General features: G+C 42.4%; 1 protein-coding gene across 7 annotated transcripts in view; it reads right to left on the reverse strand.

Annotated features, from left to right (window-relative positions):
* HTT (huntingtin) overlaps nt 1-17,025 on the reverse strand; it is a 194,174-nt gene that overhangs the window by 81,117 nt on the left and 96,032 nt on the right. For all 7 annotated transcript variants that reach the window (XR_005599204.1, XM_039540905.1, XM_039540908.1 and 4 more), the window contains 5 exons: nt 15,855-15,910; nt 12,376-12,524; nt 10,584-10,720; nt 8,340-8,456; nt 1,083-1,205 (listed from right to left, as the gene is read on the reverse strand). Coding sequence is in view for 6 of the 7 variants with exons in the window: in XM_039540905.1 (XP_039396839.1) it covers nt 1,083-1,205; nt 8,340-8,456; nt 10,584-10,720; nt 12,376-12,524; nt 15,855-15,910 (582 nt within the window). In the remaining variant the exon portion in view is untranslated. The remainder of the gene's footprint in view (nt 1-1,082; nt 1,206-8,339; nt 8,457-10,583; nt 10,721-12,375; nt 12,525-15,854; nt 15,911-17,025) is intronic.

Genomic DNA, 17,025 nt, shown 5'->3' on the forward strand with positions numbered 1-17,025 from the left:
GGGGGGTACTACTACCCTTACTTCTACACTGCTGCTGGTGGTGGCACGGTCTTCAGAACTGGGTGGCCAGAGAGCAGCATCTGCTGGCCAGGAGCCCAGCTCTGAAGGGAGAGCTGCCGCCAACAGTACCGCAAAAATAAGGACGGCAAGGTATGGTATTGCCTCCCTTATACCCTTATTTCTACGCTGCTGCCTGAAGAGCTGGGCCCTCAGTCAGCAGCCGCCACTCTCTGGTGGCCCATCTCTGACAGCAGCAGTGCAGAAGTAAGGTGGCATGGTATGGCATTGCCACCCTTAATTTTGCATTGCTGCTGACAGGGCACTGCCTTCAGAGCTGGGTGCCCAGCCAACAGCCGCTGCTCTCCAGTCACCCAGCTATGAAGGCAGTGTAGAAGGGTGGCAATACAACAATCCTCCCTGTAACTCCCTTTTGGGTCACGACCCCCAATTAGAAACTCTGGTCTCCCCCATGAAATTGGTATAGTACACCTCTACCTTGATATAACGCTGTCCTCGGGAGCCAAAAAATCTTACTGCGTTATATCTAACTTGATTTGATCCGCTGGAACACGCAGCCCCCCCCCACCCCCCCAGCGCTGCTTTACCGTGTTATATCCGAATTCGTGTTATATCGGGTGGTGTTATATCGGGGTATAGGGTAAAAGTACACAAAAGACCAGAGTTCATGGTCTGTGATGTGTTTTTCATAGCCATGAATTTGGTAGGGCTCTATTCATAAACCAGGTTATGGAACTGCTCTTACATCAGGAGGCTCCCCATTCTTCACCATTGAATTACAAGTAAAATGACCTATCCAAAGGCAAACTAGTCCTCCTAGTGAGTTCTTCCCTATTTCTGAATATGTTACCAAACTAACTTCAGCAGGATCTGGGAACAGAAACATACACATTGCAGAGGATTAAGAGAACACTCACTACTGTTTTGCCATATATGAAAATGCTGAACTGTCTTGATAGACAGACAGAGTGGAGGATAGTCAGAAATGTGTATGATATAGCCACAAATGCGTTAAAGGCTTCAACATCAAACAGGTAGTGTAATCTCCTTCACTGGTCACTTACCATTGTACAGGGAGTAACAAACATACTTCTTAAAAGCATGTCCACTGGACGGAGGGATGAAGGAGCCAAAATTTCAAATAAAGTGTTCAATACTCCCAGAGCTTCATGGGAATCTATATGCATCTGTTCAAAAGAAAGGAAAAAATTTTATATTCACCATTGAACACAACAGCAAAAACAAAGAACACCTCTGTGTCTTGATTATTTTTAGTATGATACATGTATGTTTCCCATGCAATAATGCTGCACTTCAGTTTGATAACCAAGAGAGATTAGAAAACCCGTAAGGGGTGAATGTTAAAAGCAGGTGCAGCCATTGCTATGCAGAACATGACAGACCTCAAGAAAGCTTAAATTAAAAACTATAACAAAGTTTAGTGTGTGTGTATATATATTTAAGCTTTCTTGAGGTCTGTCGTTCATACATGTATATGTATATGTATGTATCTCACACACACACACTTTGGTCAACAATTGCCCAAAAGCTAATTATTTTGGTTTTGGCTCCATCTAAAAGCAATTGTGGTTACTGGGAAGGCACGCATTAAAAGGGTCATCAATCTGAAACCTGAGTTAGAAATCATTTCAGATAGTATGCCTGCCCCCCAAGTGCTAATTTTGTAGTTTTACTACCACATTTTCTTATATTTTTTTTAAACACCTCTTCCATTTGCTATGAGAAAAACCCATCTAAAAAGGGGAAATGATGCTGACTATAAACAAAGAGCTGCCAAATGCTTAAAATAAATTAACTAGAAAAAATTGGGGAATAGACTGTCATAACCTCTATCCTCAATCTTACAAAATACTCTAAGGTGCACACTGAAGCTAATATTTAAGTGGTGATTCAGTACTCGGGGGTAACAGGGAAGCTTAACAAAGTGTGCAAGTTTTCAGTATGAACACAGAAAATGAAGTTGGTCTCTATCAGTATTCCATGCATGGGTGTGCATACGTGCCATGTGCCCAAATCTGAAAATTCTAACAAGCAGTGTCTGTTGGCCCACACATGCACAGTAGTTCTGCTCATGCTCCAGGCCTGCTTCTCAGTCTGCTGGGACAACTGGACATTGACCAGGGCCTGCTGCATCTCCTCCTGCTGCTTCATCAGTCATTTTAGGGTCTCTTCCATCTCCAGGGTCGCCAACCACAGTTGCTGGTGTCAAATCCCGGACAAGCCCCCATGTGTAACCTGGCCCTCTCCGGCCTAGGCCCCAAAAACACCCAGAGACCAACCGAGGTGCAGCACCTGTGTCCTTTTATTGTTTGTGTCCGTTCCATCACCTACTATTTACATTTACAGAGACCAACACTCTTGGAGATTATTAGCTTCCCAGCCAGCAGGGATCTAGAGTCCATGCTCCTCCCTTTCCTGTCTCCCCACCACCACCACCCTTCCTGTCTCTTAGCCAGCTTTATAGGGCAAGCTGGCTACCCAGGCCTGCAGGTGGATCCCCTTTGGTAATTAGGGCGTGGCCTCTCAGCCAGCCCAACTAACCCTTTTTCCTCTGGAACAGGGCTAACAGGGGCCTGGCTTGTTTCTCCTAGCCAGCACCCTGTTACACGCATACTCCACACCAAATGACAAGATAAAGTCACCAATGCAAAGGGCAAATTTACCAAGTGTGACAGCCCTGCTCAAGCAAAAACAACTGCGCTGGTTGGGCCATCTGCTTGGTTGGAAGATGGACGCATACCCAAGGACATGTTATATGGGGAGCTATCATAGGGAACAAGAATAACAAGACGTCCCAAGCTTCACTATAAAAACACAGGCAAACGAGATATGAAGGAACTGAGAATTGATCCTGACCGATAGGAAACCTTGGCAAGTGAGCGTAACAAGTGGTGCCACTGTCTCCCTCAGGGCATCAAAGTCCATGACAGGAGCTGGCTCCTATAGCTTGAAGAGAAAAGAGCTTATAGGAAGCAAGCAGCTCCCATATATTTGCAACAACTGACAAAGATCGTGCAAATCTCGGATTAGACTATTCAGTCACATGAGACATTGCAAACCGTCTACATCACAGGCTTCAATTCCCACCACCTCTCACAGATGAAAGGATGCCAACTAATACGACCTGAAGCAGAAGGGATGGAAAGAGGGTAACAAAATACAGATAGGGACCATACATCTTGAAGCACTTCCAGTTACACTCAAGTAACCTTCTTCTTCATTCCACACATGACAAGCAGTACTCAGACTGGAGAGAGATGTGATGCTGCTGACAGCAAAGACGCTTGAAGTACTACAGTTCCCACTGCAGCAAAGGACTGAACTAGTGCATAATGTTTTGTGAATGTGTGAATGGAACTCCTGGTAGCTGCTCTGTGTATGTCCAGTTTTAATGCTTCCTGCAGGGATCCTGTAGAAGCAGCTTGTGCTCTGGCAGAGTATACCCTCTACCCTGCCAGGTGGAGGGAGATGTGCTAATTGGTAGCGCATGATGATGCATCCAGAAATCCATTTAGAGTTTCTAAGAGGATATAGTATCCTCACAATCTTTCTATTATGGTGAGAAATGGCCTTGGTGATTTTCTTGTGGGTCTGGGTGGTCTACCTGCAAAGGACCAAACCTGTCTGACGCCATGGGTATGAAGTCTTCACTCTTCAGCAGTGGCATGGGGCTTTGGGAAAGAAACACTTAAGCAGACAGTTTGATTGACATGGATTTCAGAAATAACCTTTGGGAGGAACGTAAAACTGGAACATCTATCTACTGGAGATAGGAAGGCACTGATCACAGCTTTTACTGTCAGTGCAAAGCTATATTACTCCTGCAATTAACACAGGCTGATAAGGGGGAGCTCACAACTAACCTTTTCCCCTCCCATTCTCCTCACCATCTGTCGCTCTTAAACCTTGCTTTGGTTTACGTGCTGTGTCCTTAAATTCCAGAACAGTCAGTGCTGCAGCTTCTGTCTCCAAACACTGATCTGCTGCTTTCTAGCTCATCATAGTGAGCTAAATGTAAATATATGAGTTTTGTTAAAGACAGCTAGAATATCTGCACTGCTTGGGGAAGGCCAATCATGCTGAGCCCAGGTAGAGAAATGTCTCCATTTAGCTAGGTAGCAGGTCCTAGTTGAATCTTTCCTACTTTGAGAAGGATAGCTTGGACAGGTGCTGAACAAGAACGGTCTAATTCTGATGCCCCTCCAAACATCAGCCATGAGGAGGAATGAGTCTGGACTGGGGTGTCTGATTCTTTCCCCTTCTTGATTTAGGAAAGCCGGGAAGGGGTGGACCCTGATAGGCAGACAGATATTCTCTGAAATTCCACAGGAACCAAAACTGTCTGGGTAAGTTGCCTCGTAAGAAAAAGATTCATCATAATAGAGAGAGAGTCATTTTCAAGACCTGTGGTAGCAGGGGAATGGGAGGAAAGGCATATCTGAGTTTGTCCCTCCATGACAACAAGAAAGCATTGCCCTGTGTGCTGTGACCTATAGCTCACATCTGGAGCAATATAGGGGAAGTTTTTTGTTCATTTGGAACGCAAAGAGATCTTCATGAGGTGTTCCCCAGAGTGAATATCTCACTCAGGACAGAGCTGTGTATATTCCACTTCTGCAGAGAAGCGTCTACTCAGGTTTTGCGCTAAAGAGTTTTGAGCATCCAGAAGGTATGCAGCTTGGATGGTGATGCAGTTTCTGATGCATCAGTTCCCAAGCCTTACTGCTTCTAGACAGAGGAGAAGAGATCTTGCTTCACCCTCTTTATGTAAAAGACAGTGGTGATGTTGTTTGACATTACTTGGTTATACACTGAATGCATAAATGGGAAAAACTCCTGCTTGCTCTCAGTTCTAGTAGAATGAAAAGCAGTCTGGCCTCCGATGGGGTCCAGGTACCTTGTCTGGTGTGGTTGTTCAGGTGAGCACCCCGACCCAGAAGGGATGCCTGTGTTACAATGGTGACACAGAGGGAGGGAGTCTTGCAGAGGATGCCTACTCTGATTCATTCCAAATCCGACCACCAGGTAAGAGAGGCAATGACCCTGGTGGGAACAGTCACTCTGGTGTTGATGTGATCCTTGTCTTGTGAGTAGACTGACTGAAGCCAGGCCTGCAAGCATCATAGATGAAGCCTGGAGAACAGTGTCCACATAAGTGCACACGGCCTATGCATATGGCCTAGAAGAGCAAGGCATATGTTGACCATAGCACAAATTACTCACAGACCAAAGACTATCAGATTACTTATTAACTGAAATCTTTCCATGGGGAGGAAAGTTCTTGCTGAAATGGAGTCCAGTATTACCCCAATCAAGTTTAGAGTCTGTGTGGATGTTAAAATAGACTTTCTTTGTTCATGCAGACACCCAGTGCTGCTAGAAGATGGAACAGGAACAAAGTTGCCAACCTGACCTCTTGGCTAGAGTGACCCACCAGGAGTCAATTGTCTCATTTGGGATGCCACCACAAAGAAAACCTTTGTGAATACTCTGCGTCCTGTTGCTTGTCCAGAGGGAAAGACTCTGAACTGGAAGTGTTTCTGATCCAATCAAAACCAATTGATGTTAGATGGATGAATATTTACCATGAAAATAAGCATCCTTCATATTGAGAGCTGTGAACCATGTTCCCTTCCATAGGGAGGGGACTATCAATGCTAGAGTAACCTCTGAATGTAGGCTTTTGAAAAAAGATGTTTAATTGTTGAGAGTCCAGACTGGTCTCCACTTTATCTTTTTGGGGACTAAAATATAGGGAATAGAACATGTCCCCATGATACCAAGGTGACACTCATTCTATTGCCCCTCGATGAAAAAGGGAGTCTGCCTCCTGTTGAAGAAACACCTAGTGAGAGTGGTTCCTGAAATGGACCAGGAAGTGGGTTTGTGGGGAGGGAGGGTGAGAAACCTAGAAATTATCCATCAAGAATATTCCAAGACCCAACTGTATGCTGTGACTGAGTCCCAATTGTAGGCAAAAAGCAAGAGATGGTCCCCACAGAGAAGGGAGGTAGAAGTGGGTGGCATCAATAGTGATAGGTGAATCTCGACTGAGGCATCAAAAGTAGCCCGTAGCAGATGGCTGGGAATGGGCAGAAGTCATGGTAGCAGAGGGGGCTGAACACTGAGGCCTCTGAACCCTCTGATGTTTAAGTAGAGCCTCATCTGGACACTGGTGGTACAACATCTGTAGAGGGGGTGGCTTTGGCTTATACACCTGTGTCTGATGTTTTCTACTGGGGATTAGGGTGTAAATTCCCAGGGACCGTAGAGTCGACCTTGAGTCTTCCAACAAGTGTAGGGACTCATCTATTTTCTTGTTAAACAAATCTGACTTGTCTAAAGAGAGGTTCTGTATGGTGTTCTAGACCTTCCTGAGTAGCCCCAAAGAGTGAAGCCAAGACTCACACCTCATAACTATGCCAGTGACCAAGCCACTGGATGCTGTGTCCGCTGCATCCTCTACAGTTTAAAGAGAAGTCTTAGTCACTAACTTGCGCTCCTCTACAAAGGACTAAAATTGGGCTTTGTCCCCAGAGGGAAGCTTGTCTTTAAAGTCAGCCAGCCTGGAGTAACTGTTAAAATAATATTTCACTAACAAGGTCTGACAGTTAGCGATACAAATTTGCAGACCTTTCCCCCACACTCCCCCCAAGAGGCCCAACCTCTTTGAGCCCTTGACAGCTGTGGTGGTCTTGGGAGGTTGTCATCATGCTCTCCCTATGGCTATGTGTACCATCAGTGAGTTTGGAGCTGGGTTGGAGAAAAGAAATTCAGTCCCTTGGGTATGGATGAAAGAGCATCTCTCAGACCTCTTACACCTGGGGGCACAGGAGCTGGGGGATGCCAGACCACTATGGCTGGCTCCATGATGGCCTCATTACAAGGGAGCACCACGTTGCTTGGACTTAAGCAGCAGAAATTTAGGAGCCAGTGCTGGGAATCCTGGAGCTCCGCCATTGATATCCCAATATGTGTCTCGCCCAAGCAATAGAGATGGTGTTGGTGATTGTTGCTCACAGAGAAGGAGCGAGGGCAGGAGACGTATTATTGAACCCCTGGGCACAGTCCCAGGCCACAAGGAGGCAGTTCCCAGTGCACAGAAAGAACAAGCTACACTTTATTAGAACACTAACTATGCTAATATAAAACTATTTACAATAGCCATTTACAGGGCATCAAAGAGAAAATCTGGAGAAATCTGTGGACACAGATTCTGACTCAGGCCATGTGGTGGGTATGGAGAACAGGAGAGGCGTCGGTCCACACTGCCTCTTATGCCATCAGTCTGGAGCACAAGAACTACTGCACATGTGCAGACCAACAGACACTGCCTGTTAAAATTTCCAGACTCTCACGCATAGCACACACGTGCATCCACGTGTGGAATACAACCAGGGACCAGCAATCAAATAATAAACTGAGCTTCATATGTTGGCCGCCTTCAGTTTGCACACAGATCTCAGGTTTGGCGACAAACTTATATGCAGCTCATGAGGTCTCCAACCCTGTAAATTACTCTGCACCAATGGACTTCAATGAGTCTCCCCACAGCGGCTGGGATCTGCCTACGTGGAGTAATGTGCAATAAGGTCCGGATAATGTCAGTTTTGCCTGTGATCCAGGTCCTGACAACATAAGTGCAGTTTTGTCAGATTAAGTTATTTAATAGAGAAAATAAAGACATCTAAAAATGTACCTTAAAAACATTAAAAATAAAGTTACAGGCCATTACAGATGACCAAATCAGTTTCAAGTAAACAAATTTCATTACAGTTTTTATTTTGTTCATTACAATAGGTTATAAAATAAGGTCACTGAACAGCTATTATATTGTCTGATTATAATGCCAAACAATGACAACATTCTGTACGTAAAGAAAAAAGACTTGATACCATATAGTAAGCATGGTGAGCTGGATTAGCTATACAACAGAACAGTGGTCATGACTCAAAGCAGTTATGGACTTAACTCTAAGCTGAGATATATTAGAAGACACTACAAATAGTTTATCTACAAATTTAGTCTTTTGTGATTTTAAAATAATTTAAAAAATGACATCAATCTATAAGTACATATGAAATTATACAGAAATTATTCATCATCATCAGCCCCATTAAGAATAAATGGGATGCCTTATCTTGAATGCTATATTTACAAAGTCTTTCATATATACAAATCTATTTTAGTAGAATAGTTTCCAGTATTATATTTACTTGCAGACTGTAGGCACACAGTCATGCTTCATGTAATAAAAGCAAAATTGATATGCAAGAATAAAATCAAAGTTAGATACTAACCTGTTGTTTTGCTAACATTGGGAGAATTATATCTGCTATCTGTCGGGACAATCTTTTCCATTTGTCTTCATTCTCTTTGTGGCACTGTTGTAGTACTAGGATGAACATCTCCAGCACCTGAAGAAAATATTCCAACCCCACCCCAAAAAAAACACACCTGCACTTTAGAAAACGGCATATTTAAATAATACAATTGAGGGAGGGAACAGTTAATAAAACTATCATTTTCCCGCAAACCAAAAAGTTATGCAAGGTGTTTCACAAAGATGATTTAAGATCATCCTAAAATATCATATATATACTGTTCTGCTTCACCTCGCCTTTCATGTAACAGAGTAAGAGAGACAGTATTCCTACTCTGCTCCACTTAGATATTTTTACACATACAAGAAATAAAACTACGTAAATCCAGGAGAAGAAATGAAATATAGGTCTATGACAATAGCAAAAAATTCACTTCAGGCTAGAATTTATAAAAAGAACAAGTTTCTCTCTCAGATATGGTCTTTTATGATGACCAAAATACCTGGTATTTCCCAATCTTTTAAACAAATAAAAGCAAAATTTTCTGTGCTTTGCAAAGCCAAAATTTACAAATGATTAGTCCAATAGTGGGAAGAATAGAGTATGAGATGAAACGCATGGGGAATGGGAAGAAAAGCAAAACGTTGGTAGCTGGCAAGTAAAAGTCTTCATATATCAGAAGGGTATCTGTATTTGCTCCTGTCTTAATGAAAGGAAGAATCGAAATGGGACATATATTAAAACACTGATTTTGCAAGCTGTTCTATCTGAATGGAACTTTGAACTCATTAAAGTCAATGGAGTTCTGCACAGACACAGAGTCTGCTTGTGTAGAGCAGTTGGCAAGATCAGGTCCTAATACTGGATAGTCCAGATCTTTGCTAGAAACTCCTGTACTCTACATAACACTAAAGGTTAAAAATAACCTATATGTGAATACATAGTTAATATCAGATAATATCAGAACACATTATGTGAATAACAGTTTAATATCATGTCAAAAAATGTATCCAAACACTATTTTATGACTAGTTATGTAAAACTATAAATTCACTATCAACCTATAAAATTCATTATCAACGGACATGCATCCGACGAAGTGGGTATTCACCCACGAAAGCTCATGCTCCAATACGTCTCTGTTAGTCTTTAAGGTGCCACAGGACTCTTTGCTGCTATCAACCTATAAAATTTTAGTTGCAGAAATGAATTTCAGTCTGAACTTTGACACACATAACATCCAAATTTCTGGCAAATCTTATTTTTTAACTAAATTGGAAGAGAAAAAAAAAGGGTTGCCTCTTCAATTGTACTCAAAAAAGGCAAATTCCTTACATTAATACACACGAGAGCAGCATTCCACAACTGGATGAAGTTCAATAAAAAAGTATTACACTTATATTAAGTGTCTGGAATAAGCAAAAAGATTCAAGATCACTTCTTTCACAAGCACCTTTATGCTTTTTTCCCCTCTGTCTCCCAAACGCCTGGAACGTCTCTCGGTACTTCTCTTTACAACCTCTACACTGTTCTCCGAAAAATTCTTCAAGACCCATCTAGGCTATTGATAAAATGACATCTAACAATGACTAGGCGAATAGTCATAACTTACTGTTTTTCAGTTGTCTTTAGTTATATCTTATAAAAAGTAAATGACTAGCAATCATCTAGTTGTCTCCATAAAAAGCTATGTAATTATGCATTCCCATGATTGTTACTAAGGATAAGATTATGTCATGGAGGTCATGGATTGTGTGATTTTCAGAGACCTCCATGACATTTTCTACTTCAGCCCTGGGGTGGCAGGGCCAGAGCTGTTAGCCAGCAAGGGCCACCCCGAGCTGTGAGGCGCCGCCATGAGCAGCCTGGAGCTTTGAGCCACTGGAGCCCTGGAGCTGATGGCCACTGCAGTGGCGGGTGCTGGCCATTCCCGATCCCGCAGTGGGGCTCAGGCTCTCTTCCTCCCCCCACTGGGCTTCAGTCATCCCTCACGTGAACCCCTCTCTCCCCCCATTATTTTTAGTAAAAGCCACAGACTGGTCACGTGAATTTTTGTTTATTGTCCGTGACCTGTCTGTGACTTTTACTAAAAATAACTGACAAAATCTTAGCCTTAATTACCTATGCACTCTCTCCCCCATTTTCTCCTATTGGCCAGTCTAACAAATAATTCACATTATAAAACATACACAGGCACATTAATCTGTCAATTTATCTTACCTGATGATACTGGATAAGTCTTAGTAGCATTGACACCACCACCTCTTTTTGTGTTTCCAGTTCTTTTCCAGCATCAGCTTTATTTGTTCCTCGTAATACAAAGAGGTCATGGACAATGGGTTGCAGAGCTGGTATAGCTAAAATTAAGATGTTTCATATTTCAATATTAAATACAGGTTATTTTTGAATAGTACAGAAAGGTTCTAACTCCCAGCAATTTTACTGCTGAAAGCTAGCATTTAAATTGTAATGTTTCTATGAATACTTGCGGAAAACTTAAGTCATTTCCACATCTCTTGTTCCTTCATCCCTACTAAAGCCGAGTCTAAGTCACAGTTAGAGACAGATGACCATTACCCCCCCTTCAGGATTTTACACATTTTTCAAAAGACATGCCTTTCTCAGTAAAAACCTATGCATCTCTTATACCAACAGTTCTGGAATAAGGAAAGGCTTCCAATGTTCTTTTTCCAAAAGGAAGGTAAATAAAGCAAATATCAAATTAGATTCATCAAAATCTTTCAAAAATACAGCTGTGTTAACCTACTATTTAAATAACTAACAAGCCCTTAATAATATAATTATGTTGCTATTAAATACTGTTTAGCCACCATTTTCGTTATTATTTTACTTTTAAAATTAGACAGAAAATTCCTAAAGATCCTCATTACAAGCAGAAATTTTGTCACAGTTGTAGCATACAAGTAATTTTTTCTGATTTTATATACCCATACACACACAGAACATTCTGGGGGAGGGATAGCTCAGTGGGGGGAGCACTGGCCTGCTAAACTCAGGGTTGAGAGTTCAATCCTTGAGGGAGCCATTTAGGGATATGGGACAAAAATCTGTCTGGGGATTGGTCCTGCTTTGAGCAGGGGGTTGGACTAGATGACCTCCTGAGGTCCCTTCCAACCCTGATATTCTATGAAAATCAGACATTTAGATCAAAATCTAAGGGTAGGTTTACACTTACCTTCCGGGTCGACGCGGTGAGTTCAACTTCTCGGAGTTCGAACTATCGCGTCTGATCTAGACGCGATAGTTCGAACTCCGGAAGCGCTGCGGTCGACTCTGGAACACCACCACTGCAAACGGCGGTGGCGGAGTCGACAGGGGAGCCGCGGAGTTCGACCCCGCCGCGTCTGGACGGGTGAGTAGGTCGAACTAGGGTACTTCGAATTCAGCTACGCTATTCATGTAGCTGAATTTGCGTACCCTAGTTCGACCCCCCTTCTTAGTGTAGACCAGGCCTAAGTCTGTTTTTTTCTGTGCTAACAACGTATTGTAAAAAGGTAGCAGAAAAGTGTTATGTTGCCATGTTAAGTATCAATTCGCAATATCCTTGTAACAAAACGGTAACTGCAAATTTAAAGCAACAATTATTTTTCATCATACCAATTTTTAAGTCAAACATTTTACGAGAAAAGCAAGGGACAGATATCACTGGATAGAACCAGGCAGACAGTATACAATCTTACCTAAACAGCTCAAGCAACATGCTTAATTTATAGCTTGTCTTCTACTCAAATTTCTTAATTGCTCTGAACAAAAATAGCCAATTATGCATAATTGTGGAAATGGGATAAATAATATTTTCTGTCAGGAGTAGGTTCATACCTTTGAACTAGTTTAATATGTGAAAAATGTAGTTTGAAAAAATACAAGAAAACAATACAAGGGTTTTCTGGGCTGATCAACATAAGCCCAGCATTCCTTAGCACAGCACAGTATATTCTTTTTAGTATATTGCAAATTGTTAGTAGTTTCACTGTTTTGGTTTTTAAGTTACCATGTGTAACAGCTTTCCTTCCACTGGCCATGATACCATCACACAGCTGAATAATCTTAGGAATTCCAATTATCTGTTTGGAGTGATATCGCTCATAAGACAATAATACCAAGAAGAAAAATATATTAGGGATAATTGCCTCGGATTCCCTGGAACAAAAGAAAAATGTCAATACACACTACCTTCTCTTTATTAAACATACAGGTCAGTTCTATTCAGTAGAAAAATAATCTGCTTATGTTTCATGGAAAATTCATGAACATACTCTTCTGCTTCTGTATAGTATTTCTGTTCCCCATTTTTTACTACAAGACATTATTTAGGGTAGGCCTATACTTACCGCGCGGCTCGACGCGGTGAGTTCGACTTCTCGGAGTTCGAACTATCGTGTCTAATCAAGATGCGATAGTTCGAACTCCCCACGCGCTCCGGTCGACTCCGGAACTCCACCACCGCGAACGGCGGTGGCGGAGTCGACCTTGGAGCCGCGGAGTTTGACTCCGCCGCGTCTGGACGGGTAAGTCAGTCAAACTAAGGTAGTTCGACTTCAGCTACGCTATTCGCGTAGCTGAAGTCGCGTACCTTAGTTCGACCCCCCCCATAGTGTAGACCAGACCTTAGAAGTTATGTTTATTGAATTTCTCAATATAAGCTCACTTAATAAAGTTTTTGTTCATATGAATTAGAACTAATGCAAATCAAGGATTACAATTCAAAAAAGCCTCATTATGAAGGATTTATTTCATGAAAACAAGATCTGTTTAAACGGATGTGAAGGTTAAACAGCAGAAACACTGAAATGCCATTCAGATCATGTTTATATAAACATCAAGTGTGCAAGGTGCTTTACAAAGCAGCAGGAAGACCCTGCGCTGAGGAGCTTATAACCTGATAGCCAACATGTAGATGAAGACTGGAGGATGAGATATAATACAAAGCAAGCAAAGTGAAGTTTATACCGTAATTCCACTTGGTTGTGATTTTTTTTTTTTTTTAAAGACTGGTTAGTGTTTATTCTTATTTTGTTAACAATTGACTCAGATTCAGACTTTAAGGCCAGAAGGGAGGGACTGGCAGCGGAACTGAATTTTGTAGGCTTAAAAAAAGAAATGTTTTAAGGAAGATTTGAAGGAGAAGATGGAGGCATCATACTTTTAGGTGGGGATTAAACTGATGAATTAAGAAACAGATGCTGCTTGCATGCAGATTCCCTATTAAAAACAAGGGAAGGGGGAAAAATAGCTAAAAATTGTTTGCAACTAGAATGTGAAAATTGCAATATATCGTAATACACTGGTTTTGAAGATCTAGCAACTAGTTACAAATGAGAGCAAGGTGCCATTTTTAAAAAAAGTTCTCTTAAATATAATTAAAAATGTAAAACAGGAAGTTACAATCTTGATGGACAGTTTAACAAAATGGAATAAAATATGGATTACAAGCTACCATATGCATGCATAACAAAAGCTGACGTCTTATCAAAGCTGTAGGGAAAACTGCAGTACTTAAAAACAAACTAGTTACTATTAACCAACCACTCTGCTTAGAACAATAATGATCATCTGTTGTCTATTATCCACTTAGGCAGTAACCGGCATTCCTAATCTACATCAAACTGGAACTCCTGCTGAACAATCACAATGGAATGGCAGTTCAGAAACAAAGCATCATTTGGAGACAACAGTGATATTTTTAAAATTCGTTTTGGAAAGCAATGGCAGTAAGCAATAAAACATGCATTAAGAGAAGGCACTTTGGAGGCATCCTGTTTTCAGGCACCAAAACAGGGCATAAATAGCCCAGTGATACATGCTCTGGAGTAGCTTAATACTGTTACAGCATGTCCCATTTATTTTAACTGCTTTTTTCAAAATGAATTTAGGGGAGTTCATAGTACAAAAATAGTTTCTAATGTAATGATTCCTTGCTTATTTTCTTCTCTCTACTATTCTGAGTATATTTGTTAGTTTATATTTTTATTAAAATCCAACGTTTTAAAACTCCTCTATACTCGAGACATCCCCTACTCCCTTCCTTCCTACCTCTCCTTCCAAAAGTAGTATGTGGCTCAAGAACACACACAGCTCTCATTTCCCACTAAAAATCTAAACAACATTCCCAATGTTATTTTTTCAATATAAAATTAATGCTAAGTGACTGCTGAGCCAAAACCTATCAATAAAGAGTTTTCACTACCAGAATGCATGGATCCAGGGACTCCCCCAAATTACAGATTCCCTCTGAAATCTCTCAAAGAGAGAGAGAGAGAGAGAGAGAGTGTTTCACAATACAGGAGAAGTAGTACAAGTTAATATAGATTAGGGTTATATTTCTTGCACTTTGCTCCCCAACCCCTCCCATTACATAGTGCCCAAACCCCTTGAAGAAGATCCCATGGGATTAGGGCAGTGGTTCCCAAACTTTAACAACCTGTGAACCCTTTTCACTAAAATGTCAAGTCTTGCAAACTCCCTCCTAAAAATGAATATTTCCAGGGATTTTCTCCTTTACCTGAGTATAAATTATAACAGCAGTGATCTTGGAAATATAAAATTTGTTTTTATGACATGCTTATTACACACTATTTGTTATTAATTATTAATTATTATTACAGTATTTTTATTACATTATGAAAACGGCAACATTCTTCCAAGATCTCACTTTTGTAGCTTGTATCACTTTGAATAAGCCTGTTATAAGACAAGACTCCTATGTTTCATCAAGGTGTATCAGATGTGAAATAGCATGAAGGTATTTAAGAAGCCAACTCAAAGAGTTCCTCCTACACAAGCATTCAGGTCCTGAGCAGTCCAGGCAAACAATGCATGTTACAACAAAGCTTAAAACTGTTCATAATAATTTAAAAAAATAATACTAGCTGCCAATTTCATTTTAAAAACAGCAAAAAATATCCACCTCCCTTTCCATTTCCTATAAGGAGTCTTGAAGTTTAAACCTCCTCAGTGTGATAGCTATGCTTGCTTTGATCTGCTTAGCTCTTGGAAGTCCAGGGGCTCCAGGCTGCTGGTCCCATGCTGCCCAGGATCCCTAGGGACAGCTCTGTCCGCCACTGAGAATTTTTCCCCTGAGAACCCCCTGTAACATTTTGCGAACCCCAGTTTTGGAACCACTGGATTAGGGGAATGGGAAACACATGGCCTAGAATGGAACTCTCCTCCTTTGGTGGACAGACACTACTCTTTGGATGGATGTAAATGGAAATGTGTGGCCTTAGAGATGTCAGAACTAATCACTGCAGGTTTTTGAAAAAATAGACATAATAGGGGTAGTGGGACAAGGGGATAGTTCAAAGCTGCTAGTTATTTCCTCTAGATCCATTCCCTCTCTTAAAACAGACATGCCAAAGAAACAGTAAAATTCTACAAGCGATATTAACCCAAACTCTTCAATTGACCTGTGTGATTGTAGCCCATAATCCTACTATAGAAAAGAGAGAGATTTTGTGTGTCTGATTTTACCTGAACTGTCCCACTTCAATGTATTCAAACTGCTTTAGCACAAATCCAATAAACACCTGCAAAAAGGATAAAAATAAGTATTAATAGGTGTACACATTAAGAGTGACATAACATTGTCAATATTAATTTCTCATCTAAAACTAAACTGGCAGATGAAGATTTAAAAGTGCATCTATGGGTAAACAGATGAAAAGCACTGATTCCCTCACTTTGCTACAAGATATTCTGAAGTGTTTCCTATGGCTAGGGTCCTACCAAATTCATGGTCCATTTTGGTTAATTTCACGGCCACAGGATTTTAAAAATAGTAAATTTCATGATTTCAGCTATTTAAATCTGAAATTTCACAGTGCTGTAATTGTAGGGGTCCTGACCCAAAAAGGAGTTTGGAAAGTGGAGGAGGGATCATGAGGTTATTGTAGGAGGGGTTGCGGTACTGCTACCCTTCTGCACTGCTGCTGGTGGGGCGCTGCCTTCAGAGTTGGGCAGCTGGAGAGCAGCAGCGGCGGCTGGCCGGGAGCCCAACTCTGAAGGCATAGCCACCGCTAGCAGAAGCACAGAAGTAAGGATGGGATGGAATGGTATTGCTACCAGGGGGGAGCTGGAGCCGGTTCGCATGAACCGGTTGTTAAATTTAGAAGCGGTTTTAGAACCGCTTGTTAACTGGCTTCCCTGCGAGGGAAGCTTTGATGGGCTCTGGCTGGGAAGGGTGTAATTCCTCCTCCCGGCCACCAGGGGGCGCCGTGCTGCGCTGCAGGAGGCATGTGAGCTGCCTCCTGGCCCTGTTGCTGCTGCTGCTCCTCGGACCTCTGGCCCTGGGGCTCCTGCTGCTGCCTGGTGGGTCCCCGGCTGCGTCCTGCTGCTCGGGCTGCTCCCAGCCGCTCTCCCCGTGTGAGTGTCTGCGCCCCTCCCACTCCCCCTGCCTGCACCCCCCCGCCGCAGCCAGCCCCTGTCACCCTGCCCCCAGCCCCTGTCTGCACCCCCTGCCCTGCCACCCTCCCCTGCCCGCAGCCAGCCCGTCTGCACCCCCTGGCCAGAGCCAGCCCCTGCCATCTGTCCTGCCACATCCCCAGCCCCAGCCCCTGCCACCCTCCCCTGCCCGCAGCCAGCCCGTCTGCACCCCCTGGCCAGAGCCAGCCCCTGCCATCTGTCCTGCCACATCCCCTGCCCC

Source organism: Mauremys reevesii, linkage group 5, assembly GCF_016161935.1.
Source record: "Mauremys reevesii isolate NIE-2019 linkage group 5, ASM1616193v1, whole genome shotgun sequence".
Classification (NCBI taxonomy): Eukaryota; Metazoa; Chordata; order Testudines; family Geoemydidae; genus Mauremys; species Mauremys reevesii.